At 50.3% G+C, this 14,666-nt stretch overlaps 6 protein-coding genes across 6 annotated transcripts; 1 reads left to right on the top strand and 5 right to left on the bottom strand.

Moving 5' to 3' along the window:
- Positions 1-787: 787 nt before the first annotated feature.
- PENARI_c011G01177 (cytochrome P450) lies at positions 788-2,416 on the bottom strand (the record flags this gene model as incomplete). Its single annotated transcript, XM_022632494.1, has 2 exons — positions 788-2,048; positions 2,106-2,416. 2 exons carry the CDS (start codon positions 2,414-2,416, stop codon positions 788-790), a joined length of 1,572 nt encoding a protein of 523 aa, XP_022487472.1.
- Positions 2,417-3,099: 683 nt separating this feature from the next.
- On the bottom strand, positions 3,100-3,906 carry PENARI_c011G06611 (glycoside hydrolase family 128 protein; the record flags this gene model as incomplete). Its single annotated transcript, XM_022632635.1, has 1 exon — positions 3,100-3,906. One exon carries the CDS (start codon positions 3,904-3,906, stop codon positions 3,100-3,102), a length of 807 nt encoding a protein of 268 aa, XP_022487402.1.
- A 3,412-nt stretch (positions 3,907-7,318) lies between these two features.
- On the top strand, positions 7,319-8,095 carry PENARI_c011G10210 (uncharacterized protein; the record flags this gene model as incomplete). Its single annotated transcript, XM_022632723.1, has 2 exons — positions 7,319-7,684; positions 7,820-8,095. 2 exons carry the CDS (start codon positions 7,319-7,321, stop codon positions 8,093-8,095), a joined length of 642 nt encoding a protein of 213 aa, XP_022487432.1.
- An 873-nt stretch (positions 8,096-8,968) lies between these two features.
- On the bottom strand, positions 8,969-9,248 carry dph3 (CSL family zinc fnger-containing protein; the record flags this gene model as incomplete). The annotated part of the gene is made up of 2 exons (XM_022632750.1): positions 8,969-8,995; positions 9,054-9,248. 2 exons carry the CDS (start codon positions 9,246-9,248, stop codon positions 8,969-8,971), a joined length of 222 nt encoding a protein of 73 aa, XP_022487551.1.
- A 474-nt stretch (positions 9,249-9,722) lies between these two features.
- On the bottom strand, positions 9,723-11,080 carry PENARI_c011G01193 (uncharacterized protein; the record flags this gene model as incomplete). The annotated part of the gene is made up of 4 exons (XM_022632495.1): positions 9,723-10,002; positions 10,094-10,683; positions 10,759-10,857; positions 10,937-11,080. 4 exons carry the CDS (start codon positions 11,078-11,080, stop codon positions 9,723-9,725), a joined length of 1,113 nt encoding a protein of 370 aa, XP_022487481.1.
- A 568-nt stretch (positions 11,081-11,648) lies between these two features.
- On the bottom strand, positions 11,649-14,214 carry PENARI_c011G06126 (putative transcription regulator BDF1; the record flags this gene model as incomplete). The annotated part of the gene is made up of 3 exons (XM_022632618.1): positions 11,649-11,987; positions 12,045-14,055; positions 14,111-14,214. 3 exons carry the CDS (start codon positions 14,212-14,214, stop codon positions 11,649-11,651), a joined length of 2,454 nt encoding a protein of 817 aa, XP_022487445.1.
- Positions 14,215-14,666: the final 452 nt, after the last annotated feature.

The raw sequence follows: 14,666 nt of genomic DNA, 5'->3' as shown, positions 1-14,666 counted from the left end.
GAGTTCAAATGTGATTCAGAGGACGAGCGCTATTTGGCCCGAGATTGACAGCTTGCGAAAATCTCAAGAGAATACCTACAGTGAGTGTTCCACCCTTTTTAACTCAAGCTGACCCTCATTTGTCTCTACCACAGAGCTTGACTCCTCCGAGCCCCTTCGCTTTGCATACTCCTGCGCCTATTTGATGCTAGCACGTCGGACGCTACAGCACATGAATCACACCGAATCCGACAAATCTTGTAACCCCGAAGTAGCATTTGAGGCATCCGCGCTTCCATTCATTGAATGCTCAATTTACCACTCCATTCGAATTCTGAATCTCTTTTTATCCATGTCGGAATTGACCACCTACATCCATCCTGCCTACGAAAACCTACTATGCTCCTTCGCGATGGTGACATTGGCTGAGTTCGTCACTCATATAGCTGATGTTGGTCACACGATGGTTTTGATGGAGCAGGCCATTTCACATATCCAATGTGGGGGCAAGGCAGAGCCAGTGAGTCGATGGTGCCTTAATATCATAAAGCAACACGTTGCAGAAGGTAATGAGCCAGCTCATCTTGGATTGGCGGGGGTAAATAGAGTAGAAACATGTACCTCACAATCCGTTCAAGATTTACCGGAGTCTTGGGACGACAACGAGTGGAGTATCGAACAAGAATTTCCGTCACTTGAAGACATGCTCTTTGGAAATGTTATTTGAGAAGGCTGCTATTGACAAAGTTTGTTCATACAAGTCACTGGTTACCAACATAAATTGTGTATATAAGAGCGAAGAACTCCCTTAATTCCGATTTCTCAATCTGATACCCGCATGGCATTCCTTGGGCTTCTTAGAAAATCCCTCATGGGATTCCATTGTTGGTTGATACAAAGCAAAGTCATATCGATGGAACAGAGTGCCAATAATCAGTTGTAGCTCCATTATAGCAACATTTTGCCCAACGCATGCCCGAGGTCCATAAGAAAATGGATTGAAAGCAATCTTTTGTCGGGGAGTCAAGTTTAACCAGCGATCAGGTTTGAACTCTTCAACATCATCGCCCCAGATTTCTTTCATATGATGAATTGTGTATGATGGCACTGAAAGAACTGTCCCAGGAGGGAAGTGAAAGCCATCGAATTCGACACCTAGACTGCTATCAGCCACCAGACGCGGTAGACCGATGGCCGAGGTAGAATGCAGGCGCATCGCTTCGTCGATGCATCTTCGCAGGAAGGGAAGGTCTTTGACCTGTGAGTAGTTTACAATATCTGCTTCGCAACCAATTGCTTGGTCGAGCTCTTCTTGTAACCGAGGCACTATTGTGTTTGGTGCGTTGCGTTCTCCGTGAAGTATCCAGTAGAAGATACCGCAGGACGTGTTGGAGACTGTATCAGATCCAGCAATCAGTTGCGTCAGTGCCTCCGCAATGAGCTCATCCCGACCCATAGGTTGCCCACTAGCATCCTTGGCTTGTAGCAAGCGCGACAGAATATCATTGCGCGAATCAGAAATCCCCTTGTCCGCAGCATCCAACCGAGATGCGACCGCGGCAACAGCAATCCCAGTGAGATTCTCCACGGCTGCGACTCCCTTTGTGAAAAATGGATCGGGAAGATACCTTGCCCATGGACGCAGTGCCGGAAGAAGACCGAGAGTTGAAGAGATCTCACCGCGTCGATTGATAGCCTCAACCGCCGAGGCGTATGAAATAGGCCCTCCCTCCACGAGTTGTGTCTGGGTCTCGTCTTTCCCCCGGTTGACCATGCCAAATGGAGAGCCAAATGCCAAATCTCCGATGATGTCAAATGCAAGATAGCTAAACCAAGGCATCGCATTGAATCGACCGAAACTTTCCTTGTCAAGTTGAGGCCGAGAAGCCGCGATACGGTCCAATTGTACGACCCAACGCCGCAGATTATCCACCATGTGAGGCTCAAACGCCGCAACTGATCTTGGTGAAAAAGCATGCGAGATAATCTTTCGCTTGCGTGTATGCTCTGCTCGATCGCGTACGTTAAACATGCCCGGCGTTCGTGCGACAAATGCTTCATAGTAATAACTGGGAGTGCCTCGTTAATGACCATTGCACTCAGCATATCCGGGTAATCTAACATACTCTTTCAAAAAACCGTTTCCGTGTCCGTAAACAATGTTTAGTGCAGATTCATCCGCAATAGACACATGATTGAACCCTATACGCACAACCTTGCCGTATTTTCGGTGTGCCGAGTCCACCGCGGCGTATTTCTGGCCACGCCGGGCACTTAATCCAACCCAGATGTTGCTGAATTTGGCAATAAATGGTCCGGGCACAAGGTATAAAGAACGATATGTCACAAAGTAGGGATATATGTAATAGACTGACAGCCATAGCGGAATGACCCCGGCAATGGTCCATGGCGAGAGCAGAAGATTCAAAAGAGCCATAGTGAAGAGGTCTGGTGAATTACGATGAACAGTTTAAACAACAGAATAATTCCTCAAATCCAACTTCATTCTGTGTGTTTAAATATATTCTAAATGCACTGGGCACTGTTGCTATCTCTCCGACGGAGGACATGCAACACCGTCGGAGATGAGATAACTGCTCATAATTGGGGGTGAGTTGATCTGCAGCTGAGGTAGAACCCCGCTAAATGTAATATAAAGCAAACAAAAGCGAAAAGCATCGAATAAACAATTTTCATGTTTATAGATGTACCTCTTTGATCACTCGGCCTTTTGGCGGCTGTAGGGCATTGTGGGACAGCCCCAGAAGCTTCTCCTCACAGAGGGCTTCTTCTCCTTCTACCGCCGAACAATAATTTCTATGAGATTGTATCATCGTCATTGTAGCCTGATTTGTCGAGCACCAATCCGCACAATGTCCTAATTGAAATTCAATACAAGGCTATTAGCCTTGATTCTACAATGATTTCAAGGAAAGAAAAGTTCAATATAAATCAGAGTTTGGATATTTGCGTGTACTCCCTAAAAGATATGAACAGGAATTTCATAAGGAACCCTCAAGACGGCCATGCGCCAACAGATCCCAGAAGATAACAAGAAAATTCCAACCCACGGATTCGCTTTTCGTCACATTCGTTTGCACAACATCAGGTTGCATTTTCTTAGTTAGAGGCGGAGGTGTAAGCAACACCGGCCTGGTTGAGAGCGCTGCCGGAGAGCAGGTAGTTCTCAGCACACATGAAGTAAGAGTAGCGAGTGACACCGGTCTGCTGGTCGAGCCAAGGGATGACCTCGTTCAGGAAAGCAGTGGTGGTAGCCAAATCGGAGGAGCCGTTGACATCAGCAGCGAGGGCGAACTCGGTGATCCAGACCTCGGAGAGGTTGTGGTTGCTAGCAGTGCTAATGGCCTCGGTGACGAAGGACTTGAACTCGTCGGCGGTGTTACCGTACCAGTGGACGGCCATGCCGGTGATGCCGCAGCTGGAGCAGGAGTCCATGAAGGAGTTCATCCAGCTGAGACCCTGGCCGTCGTTGGTGGAGGAGCTCGTGGCGGGGGTGATGAGCTTGGCCCGGCCAGAGTAGGGGGTGATGTACGTCTGGTAGTAGTTGGCGGCGTCCGAAGGGCTCATGTTGGCCTGGGAGGCAATATCGGGCTCGTTGAAGCCCATGATGTAGTTGCAACCGCTGGAGAGGACAGTCTCGATGGTGGTGACCCAGCCGCCGAAGTCCCTAGCACCCCAGAGCATGGGGACGAACTCGACACCGCTGGGCAGGGAGCCGGAGAGAGAACCAGCCCAGTTGTAAGCCCAGGAGATGGTGTTGCTGGAGCTCAGGGCAGACACGGTGGCGATGTCGTTGTAGGCAGCACCGCGCTTGCTGGAGGAGGTGCGCTTGGCCTGCTGCACCGGGGCGGCGATAGCAGAGGTGGCGACGAGGCCGGCAGTGAACAGCTTGGTGAAGGAGACCATTTTGAACACAAAAGATGATAGTCACAAAGGAGTGGACTTGAAGTGGCAGGTATAGAGAGTGAAAGAGAAACCTGTTCTCGTAAAGAATGTACGAAGCGTGAAGCTTAAGGAAAGTGAGGACTTCGACCGTGCACGGCACAGGACTGATAGACCCAAAAGCAAAGAATGAAAGACTGTGGAGGTTGGAAAGAGAGAAGGATGAGGGAGGCGAGAAGGGGGTTTTAAATGCTTTCAGTGGCACAATGCATGTCAAAGTTACCATTCAATCCATCTGGCTGGGACAAATGGAGCCACACAATAGATTTCTTCCAGTGGAGTGGATGGGACAATTGCCATTGGACATTCGGGCGCCATGCGTGGTGGCTATTCATCATAACCATGAATTCCGTCAGGGCAAAAACCTCTCCATTCTCTCATTGGCAGTGCGGACCAGGGGGAGGCGAAGAAGGGCGGTCCAGTATGGGACGGTTGACAGCACAGGAACCACGGTGATTGGGTTGAACCGAGCGTTCTTTGCATTTCCAATGAAAATCACCGTGCAGACGCCAGAAAGAGAGAGATTAGCATCTCGTCTTACTCCACAGCCAAGATCGCAGTCCACTTTCCGTTCACTCCACAATAGCCTGGACCGCGATGGAGTATCTATTACATCCATTGTCCGATTATGCAATTTTGGGGGAGACGCCAGAGGTTACTTAGAAACTCCGTTAATGGTGCCTGACAAAGTGCCAGTGGTCAATGGTGCCAACATAGGAGGTGTCAATAATTGACTTACCCCTGACAGGAACAAAGTGAGAGATGAATAACATCACACTGAAGTGGAGGAGAGGAACCGCGGATGCGCTTGCGTAGGCAGTGGATGTTCCCTGGTTCCTGGTCAGGGCATCACATATGATTGGCCCTTCCGCACTACATCATCGCTGGATCCCCGACTAGCCAATCACAATGCTTTGTCCTTGATCTAACCCTAGGTACAATTAATGAAACAAACATTACACACTACACGCTAATTTTTGAGGTTACAATGTGTGTGTTCTAGCCCTAGAGGTCCATCGCAGTGACAATGATCTATAACAGCCAGATCGCATTTCAAATATGACACACCGACAGAAGTGCCACAATGGATCAATAGCGGCCACTCATAGCGATCTGGGACAACTACCGATCGACATGTTTCACTGAGACCCAGCCCTTCTCCCCTCCTGCCTATTATCCAAGTGTGCCTCCTTGCTGGATCAACCGGGACCAGTTCCTACCTGAGGGGCGGTTGAAACCACACTAACCCCTCTTCAGCCCCTGCCGATCGCTGGAACCGAGCCAGCAAGAGGGTAAAAACGGCGAGACAAGCCTTACCGGACTCTTTACCGGTGTTTCCTACCCGGTCCATCGCCTTCTAGCCTTCTGTGGAGTTCTAGCGTGCTTGGCTGATCTCCGCTATTCGCCAATTTGGAACAAACGCTGGGCAATTGAAGGCGTGCAATTGTCCTTTTTGCCGGGCTCTGGTCTGGTGCCACCGAGTTCTAATACGTCTTTAAATGGGGACTGAATGGTATTCCCGGGATCCCGATAGGTCAGTGGGGTTTTTGAAGTACCGGTACAGTGAAGGATCTATGGCATGGCAGATAGCATACCAAATCGCGAGTCTCAGATTAAAATCTAAAAGAATTGTGTACTCCCCGGATTTGCCGTTTTCCTTGGGGTTTCCATGATTTCCAGGAACCCCGATGGTGGCCACGAATTCGCCATGAGATCACAACTTAGTAACCCCGCTTCAGTCGGGCACTATTCCGAACAAATGCCGTGATGTTCACAGGTGGCTCTTGTGCTTATCTAAAACACACCATAAATCCTTTGTCCCTGTACCCTGCCAGTCCACGTGGATGTAGACGTAGACAAAGGGACCCGGATGTCTAATTTGACCCTAACCAACCCTAGATTTTCCCGGAGTATTATTATCGAATTAACAACTCCGATAGAAAAAGAAAACATAATGAGCCTACTGCAGCTGAGGTTGTTCTGGTACTATTACAAACTAACGTGGCTCTTGACTCGCCTCCCACTAGCGCCCAGCCCACGTCATCCTGCTTCACTTCCAACACTTAGTAACTCCGGAAGTGAACGGAAACTGAGACTTGCTGAGTACTTTCTCAATAATCAGTCCGCCGTCGCTCTCGGTGTTCTATTTACACTATCCATTTGACATGTCCTCCAAAGTCCCTCCCAGGCCCGAATAGTCCCCGAGCTTCAAGACAAAGGCACTGACACTATTGCGCACCATTTTTAGATTGATTCCGCGCGGCCTTGGGCTAACAGACGTCTATGACACCACCTTCCACGTCTTCGGGCGATGCTAGTTTATTGCGTATCTGTCTACGGTCGCCGATACGAAGGCTTGGATAGGTCGTTGTCGTTGACTGATTCGAGACAATGCCAGCGCATGCTACCGCAACAGGTGTTTCCTTTGTCGCCCGGTCTTTGTCGCTGTTGCATGCTTTCGACGCGGTTTCTTGGTTCCTGAAACACGCTTCCGTCTATGCATCATAAATTGAGGCCAATGAACGCCAGGTTGCTGGCAATTGTGTTCTCGTCCTCGGTGCCTGGGTCTAGGCTGCTATGTGGCTACCACTGCCTGCGCCTGGTCCGTGTCTCCTGCATATATTGGATATCTTCTAATTATAGCTCTTGGAAGGAGCCATCTCCTAGCTAATCTCCAAAAATACCATCCTGCCTCGGCTCCGCCATAGGTTAGCTACTGACGGGATCTTTTGGGCTCGAGTCCTCGGGCCGGTGCTTCAAATAAATGTGGCATTGGTATAATTATTGACTCCTGAGCATCATTCAAATAGTACCTATTCCCCGACCGATTTTCGAACAGTATAATGTCTTAAGCCCGGTTCTTCGTCCCTTGTCCCATACTCCGTCGGCTAATGTTCATTCAACATCCTTGAGTTCATGTCCTAGTTGAAGCTCAACTCTCTTTTTTCCCGAATATCAGATCTTCGTCTTACAGAGAGAAACCTCGGAATCTGTTCCGCTATACCCAGATCTGTACTTGGTGGTCTGCCATGTCAGTGTTCACAATTGTAGTCCACCTCCTAATATTCAAGTTTATCTATGAAAACAATGTCTCTGAATCTCAACAACATAATTCAGGCCATTCCTCTTCTGCTCCACATGTATACTCTATGCCAACAAATACAATACCGCATTGAGCGAACACGGAAACATGGAACCTGAGCCTATCCGTCGCCCAATCAGCAATACTGCCCATAATCACCCGCAATAGGAAAGCGGTGAATACCGATGATGTAAATTATTCCCTCTCCACATCATCATAGCTCGACCTGCATAGCTCTCTGCTACATCTCTCTCCACACTTTCTCAACATTCATTCACTTAGTACTCAGTAACAATGCTCTCTCGCACAGCCCCCAGAGCTCTGCTCGCAACAGTGCGCCCATCTATTCGCACAACAGCACCCACCAGCTCAGCGCTGCTCTCGCAAACCCGCACCCTCCGCCCCAACTCCGGGTCACAATTCTCACGCTCCTTCCAGTCTTCTCCGGTCATTTACAAGGGCATCCACCCTGAATCTGCAGACCCTCCTGCTCCCAACCCTCAATCTGCACCCGTCGCCGGTGCCGCCGCCCATGTCACTGAGCCTACGCCGTTGACGGCTGAGGAGTACTATGAGTACTCAGAACACTATTTCAATGTGCTTCTAGCCGAGCTTGAGAAGTCACAGGAAGAGGGCTCGGATGTGGAGGCTGAGTATAGTGTATGTATTCCCGTTGCGTTTACACAAATCTGCCTTCTGGATTTGTTTCCTATCTTTATTTCACCCCACCAACCCCCCTCTCTTTCCCCTTTTATCACATCAACTCTTAAATTAACATTCTCTTCTCCTCACCAGGCTGGTGTCCTCAACATCTCCGTCCCCGCAATCGGCACCTTCGTGCTGAACAAGCAACCACCCAACAAGCAAATCTGGCTCAGCTCCCCCATCTCCGGCCCTAAGCGGTACGACTGGATCGTCGAAGGCGACTACATGCACGAGAAGCAGGATTCGCGGCCCTTCGCTAGTGGACAGTGGATTTACCTGCGTGATGGATCGAATCTGACTGAGCTGTTGAACTCGGAGTTGTCATTGAGTCTGCCCAAGGATATCTACAGCGAGATTATTGAGTAAATTTCGCACTAGGCTCTGTTTTACCTAGAATATTAGCATCAAGATCAAGATAGGTGGGCTCTGTTCCACTTGTGTCTTTTGTTACATATTGTATGTCTAGTTGTTTAATGCGATTGCATTTGTGTCGCTCATTGATTATGATTCCTTGTAGTAGCTGAAGATATTCACTGCCAGATAAAAAGGACTCTGGACTATAGCAAGATATGTGTGTGAACAGTGGGTATCATTGATGAATGCAAAAGTCGGGTATAAAGCAGTCTTCGTCCGTTCACTCATAACCAAAAGAGCGAGCGAAGTCACAGTATGTCCAGTTCCAAAGTGCAAATGAGATATTCAAAGCTTCCTTGTCTGAAACAGACAAACAAAGCGACCAAAAGACAGTCTCAGATCGAGTATTGAAACCATGTCTTGCCAAGTATACCCACACCCTCGAAGCAAGACTCGACTGAGACAAAGTCGGCAGCATCCGAGTCAACGTCAGATATGCCATCACGGCTGAAAGCTACACACTAGGGCGGGTCTGTCTGTTGTATCCGCGTTCACTTCGAGGAAATTCGTGTGCATGGGAGCACTAGGCGCAGGACGCAGAACAGCGGGGCAAAGACCATGTGTTCCCAATATTGAGGCGCATGCGGTGGAGTGGATAGATGTTGTAGCAGACGATACGCCAAGCACCATCCAAGTCAAGGACCAAAGCCAAGAGTGCTCGCAGTCGCCAAATGCCCAAAAGCCGTTTGCGCCGAGAGGAACTAACTGCAAGCCGAGGCAACCTCCAAAGTGCCAACTCGGTCGCCGGCGTTGTCTCCAAATCCTCCAGGTATATTCTGCATAGGTTCTCTTTCTCCTCGCGACTCTCGTAATTCATGCGCCAGCTCACGCATCAGCTTTAGGAAGATCGGCCTATAAGCCCACAATTAGCAAAAGCAACACTAAACACAGAAAAACAAAAGAGTCATACCGCATCAAAGATAACTCGAATCATAAGACTACAACTTGGACAAACGCCAATATCCTCACCATCGCGCAAATCATCGATTGCGATCTCGAAGCGATCGCCACATGGGCATGGATAAGTGTAGATCTGGAGGTTTGGATCAAAGGTCATATCCTCGATCTCGATTTCATCGTAGATGTTGAGCCCCTCGTCGGCCATGTTGGATGTGAACGGGAAAGAATGAAGATGTGGCGAAAATAATACGAGCTCCGGAGTAAATTCTATATTGACTCTTTTTGGTGGCGGACGGAAAAAAGTTTGGGAGGTCATGTGATTCGGGGTTAAGGTGGGGTTAAGATTTGGTTGTATACTTCGATGTTCATGTATGTCTTCTATGGATATTTATTGCAGTTTTAGGGCCTTTTGAAACTCGATATGGGCCAAAGACTTGAACTATAGCCTTGGATGAAAAGTCGAAGGAAAAGAACGGCACATAAAGAGGAACTTGCCGAGCAGGGCAGTGTGCTTAGACTAAGTTTAATGTAGCTTATTTCCAAACTAAATACTCTTAATAGATACAAGCTGTAAACTCCCTGTGCTAATGCCTGGCCTCCGAAGCCAATCAGGGTTCTCCCACGCACTATGTACACAACTCAGCTATGGATGTCACTTATGTACCTGCGCAACTACGCATCATTCGCCAAGCCGTGCGATTTCCATCTTTGTAGATTCCACTTCTCTTGCGAGTACCCCATACCGACGAGCAATCTCCGCTAAAGACCCTCCATCTGCAGGAATATCTCTAGCTGATCCTGACACCTCCACGTCTCCGTATGTTTCCAGCTCTTCAATCGCCATCTTGCGCCGATCCTCCAGACGCTCCTTCGTCTGCCGAAGATGTTGCTTGTACCGAGTAAGCGCAGCAATTGTTTCGGGTGTATAGATAGTAGCGGCGATCTCGAGTTTCATAACCCTGCAATGCACCCCGTTAGCAAATCCCAACTCGACAGCAGCTGAGAAAACAACAGCGTAATAAGCAACTTATAAGTAAGGGCAAGACATACTCCAACTTCCCCTCAATGCCCTGCGCAACCGTAGCGAGATGATCCGCCTTGGCCCTAGTAGCCCGAGCCAAAGCCCCATGCTTCGCCCGCTCCAGAATCACAACCGTCCGCTCCAAAACCTTCGCGCGCACAGCAACAACTCCAGCAGCCGTGGTAGCCATCTCCCGACGCGCCGCAGGCAACTCAGACAACTGTATGCGGCGCAGCGCGCGAACCCGACTGGCAAGCTGTTCCGAAAGAAGCGGGACAGGGGCCATAGAAGTCCGAACTCGGCGGTCACGGGCTCGAGTGCGAGCATTATGGTTCAAACGTGATGAGGCAGACGCCCCTGGACCTGGATCTGGGTCCGTGGGAGAGTCCTCGGTCGCGGCTAGGGCGCGGAGATCACGGAGGGCTGATGAGAGCAGGGTGGTGAATGGGAGGATGAAGCCTGGGATGTTGGAGTAGAAGGCTTCGAAGTCAGGGGCGAGGAGGGAGAGTGTCTCGTCTTGTTTTGTGTTGTCTTCGGAGTCTGGTTTCGGGGTATCGAGCTCGAGGGCGCGGCGGGGGGTTTCGAGATAGAGGGTTATTATTGCGAGATTATCGTGGCACTGTGTAGGATTGCATTGTGAGATTCCTTGTGTTCTGTCTTGGTGGGTTGTCTGGTGCCCGGGGCTGTACTGTACCTCCGCGGGTAGGCCGCTGTCTGGGGCGAATGCTAGCTGGCGCAGTGTTCGCTCTTTGATTCGCTTCTTTGCATTTCGGGTTTGGCATTGCTTGAGGTCCTGGCAGGCAATAGTGTCAGAGCTTTGGTTTCATGCTGACACTCGTGTATGGCTTTCCAGTGGCGAGTTGGCGACTCACTTCCACAACAGCTGTGCGCGCTGGAGTTGCGCTTTGAGCACGCGTTGAGCCATCTGGCTCTAGGAGGTTCTTTGTTAGGTTTTCGTATAGTCGTTTGAATAGAGGATTGTGCTCAAGAATGGAGGGGTCGCAGGGAGGTATCATGTTGATGTTGCTGAGAAGAGAAGGTCACCGCCAGAAGACACCCGCGCCAATTATAGAGCTACATTGAACATCTAGAATTAACGTTATGCATACATTAGAGCTACATGGATTTACAAGGTAAAAGTACATATTCAGTTTGCATTTGCGCGTTTCTTTCGTAATCATACAAGATGAAGCTCGAATCGAGTCTCGGGTCAACTCCCGTTTTCCACCTGCAACGTCGGAGAAAAGAAAAAAAGGCGGCCTGATCCACGTAAGTGGAAAGACCATTTGGGAAGAAAATTGTGCACTTGGGCATAGGGAAAAAGTTCAATCGATCCAGTAAATGGAAACATGTTGGGCCAATCTTGAGCAATAGGTTCACAGGTAACAAAACCTTGCTGAGTCCAGGGTCTCAAAGTATGTACAGACGTTGTCGGTGGGTTGCATGGCAACTCACCAAACTCGGTGTGATTGAGAAAGAATGGGGGAAATATCAGAAAAGCACAGGGGAAATCGACGCTTAGAACGCAAATCAACGAAAAGGGCCACCTTTGATGGGAAAGAATGGCAAGGTCCGACGGAGTATCTACTCCTCCTCGCTCTCTTCCTCGGAGGAGTCCGAGTCATCGTCGCTGCTTTCATTGTGTTCAACCGAAGGCATTGGCTCCGGGGAGTGGCCGCCGCCACCCTGGAAGCGGGAAAGGTTGTTCTGGAGCATGTTGATCTGAGCCTCCTGCTCAAACTTGCTCATTGGCTTGTTCTTCTTGGGCTTGGGCTGCGCAACGGTGCTGCTGACAGGAGTGTACTCCTCTTCGAGGTCATCCCCGAGACCAGGCACGTTCTTCTTGACAAAGGCAAGCAGCAGGAACAGGACGTTGTTAGGGAGCTCATCAATGTCTAGCTCAATCTCGGCTTCATTGGTACCCTGGAAAATAGATGGTTAAAACATGCCGTGATTGTAAAGTTCATATATAAAACTTACCTTGAGTTGAGGGACATTGTTCTGGATGAGCTGCAAGGCATCCTGCATCTTCTTGTCCGGAAGGCTACTAATACCCTGGGAGATGAGCTGCTTTTCGGCGTAGGTAACAGGGCGGGTCCGTTCGGGCTTAGAGGTCTTGCTCTTCTTGTCCCTCTTCCCGGAAGTGCTCTTCCGAGAATCCTTCTTAGATGACTTCGACTTGCCAGCCTTCTTGGACGACGGAGGGGTCTTCTTCTTCTTATTGGTAATAGCCTCAACCTGGCGGGACATCTCAGCAATCTGCTTCTGGAGCAAAGTGAGTTTCTCATCGTCTTCCTCGCTCTCCTCCGCATCTTCGTCACTGTCCTCATCAGAGTAGTCGCTGTTCTGCTCGGGGTGTGGTTCATGCGCATCGAGGTAGTCGGACTTCTGAGCCCACTTCTGGTTGAAGATCTCTTCGGCTCTCTGGCCACACACATAAGTGGGATCACCTGGAATGTTGAACCGGAAGCAATTCTTAAAGATGAGGCGAACATCCGTTTCAAACTCCTTGGCATTCTCGTATTGACCAGTCTTCAGCTTGGACTGGACGGTAGACAGATCCATTGGCTTTTTGATCACGCTGTGGTAGGTAGGGATGTTCAAAGCAACTGGGTCGACGGGATAGTAGAACGGCATGATCCAGTTGTAGTGCTTTTGCTTGTACAGCTCATCCACAACTTCCTGGCAGAAACGTAGCTCCCACTGGAACTTCTTCTTCTTGGGCTTGGTTGAGTATGGCAGATCGCGCTTCGGGGGATGGATCGAACGCTTTGGGCGGCCATCAGGGTTTGAAGAATCACGACGAATGACAGGCAGTCCCTCCGGTCCCAGCGCAAAGGTCTGAGCCTGGGGAGAAGCAGCCTTGGTCGAGCTTCCCAGCGATGTCCGGGGCTCCCGGCGGGCGGCCGAGGTCTTCTCAGTGGGCTTCTTCGGCTTCTTTTCTTCCACATCTTCGGGCTTGGGGCAATTGGTCATGATCTTCTCAAAAGTCGCCTTTAGCTTGATACCCTCTTGAGTGACCAGGTGCTCAGGGCCGTTGAAGATGGTCGTGTTTTGGACCATGAGAGCAAAGTCGTCTAGGACAGCCTGTGGGGACGAATATTGGTTGGTCTTCAATTTCCTGTCCATAGTTTGCAGGTCCATGGGTTGAGTGATAATGGTGTGATACTGCGGAATGTTCAATTTGATAGGATCCACAGGCTCCCGGTAGAAGCGCGAGTCGTGCAGACGCTTAAGGTTGGTGAGAGTCTTTGAGATGAATCTGTGTTGCATCTTGGTGAGTCCATCTTGGCCGGTGTAAGTACGAGCTTGGTGTTCGGTAGGGGCTTGGGTTTCAGTGGCTGGAGCGTGGAAGTCGGGGGCCTTGGATTCCACCGGTCCAGATTCCTCGCCATCAACCTTGGTGCGCTTGGCAGCTGGCTCCTCGCTGAGGTCCGCCTCACGTTGTCTGGAGATTTTGGAAGGAGACATCGGAGCTTCCGGCGCATCCCTCATCTCCTGGTCAGCGGCAGGCGGAGCTGGGAGAGATGGATGGGCGAGGTCCGGGGTAGGATGGTGAGGAAGTTCGGTCTTCACGGCAGTTGAGAGGCTCTGTGGGGTATCAACGGCCATTTTGTCACTCGCGCCATCAGCCGCTGCAATAGTGGTTGGCGCAGCAACTGGATCCTGTGGGGTGGGGGAAGCGGGCTTCTCAGTACCTGAGACAGCTGCGGCAGGAGGAGCTGCAGGAGCTGATTCCTGAGGCTGCACTGAGTCCTTAGAATCGGTCTGCTGGGTTTCCGCGGGAGTGGCAGACTCGGCAGCAGGTGTCTTGTCTTGGGTCACAGGCGGGGTCTGGTCGGCAGACGCAGGGGCGGGGGATTTAGGAGGGGATGCAGCGGTGCCTGTGCCGTTGGTAATCGATGGCGCGGGGCCGTGGCCATTCAGCGCAGGGGATTTGGCCTCAGGGTCGGCGGGGCTATCGATTTTGAGGGCTACTGCATCTTGCACACTGCGCGCACGTCAGGTCAAGGTAACAAAGCCAATACTGAAACTGAAGAGCTTACCTGGTAGGTGCGACATCAGGCGCAGAAGGGCCAGTGGGCGACGGAGGGAGCTGTGGCTTGTCCTCCTTTGGAACAGGAGGGGCCTCGGGAGGCGGAGTCGCCATTGAGGTGGCGTGGGATGAAGGATACGGGGCGGCAAGTGAGATGGTAGGAGGTTGAAGAGGCGAGAGTCGCGTTATTTGGAAAACGAGTGATCAACCGAATGCGCTCTCACACGTTAACCTCGAGCGCGTCACGACTTGATAATATGATCAAACGTGACAAACTGAAATCGCGGTGATCGGGTATGGAGCTAAGAGACGGGAGATAGGAAGAGTGGAGAATGCGATCGGAGAGGAATTTATACTGCCAAGAAGGCGGTATGGGAAGAATCACGTGAGTCGAGAAAGGAAGAGTGCCTGAGGCCAAGTGAAAATAATTATGGGGTAATAAATAATAAAAAAAGAGGTTTAAAAAAAAAGGGGGGGTGACGCGAAGACGCGTTTGTTATGTTTGAGGAAGGGGGGGCGGTCAGAGGAATAAAAATAGGAGAACCAGGAAGCAGAAAAATGCTCGG

Source organism: Penicillium arizonense (assembly GCF_001773325.1).
Source record: "Penicillium arizonense strain CBS 141311 chromosome Unknown PENARI_contig011, whole genome shotgun sequence".
Taxonomy (NCBI): Eukaryota; Fungi; Ascomycota; class Eurotiomycetes; order Eurotiales; family Aspergillaceae; genus Penicillium; species Penicillium arizonense.
The sequence above is the reverse complement of the archived record's forward strand: the minus strand, read 5'-3'. Positions and strand labels throughout refer to the sequence as shown.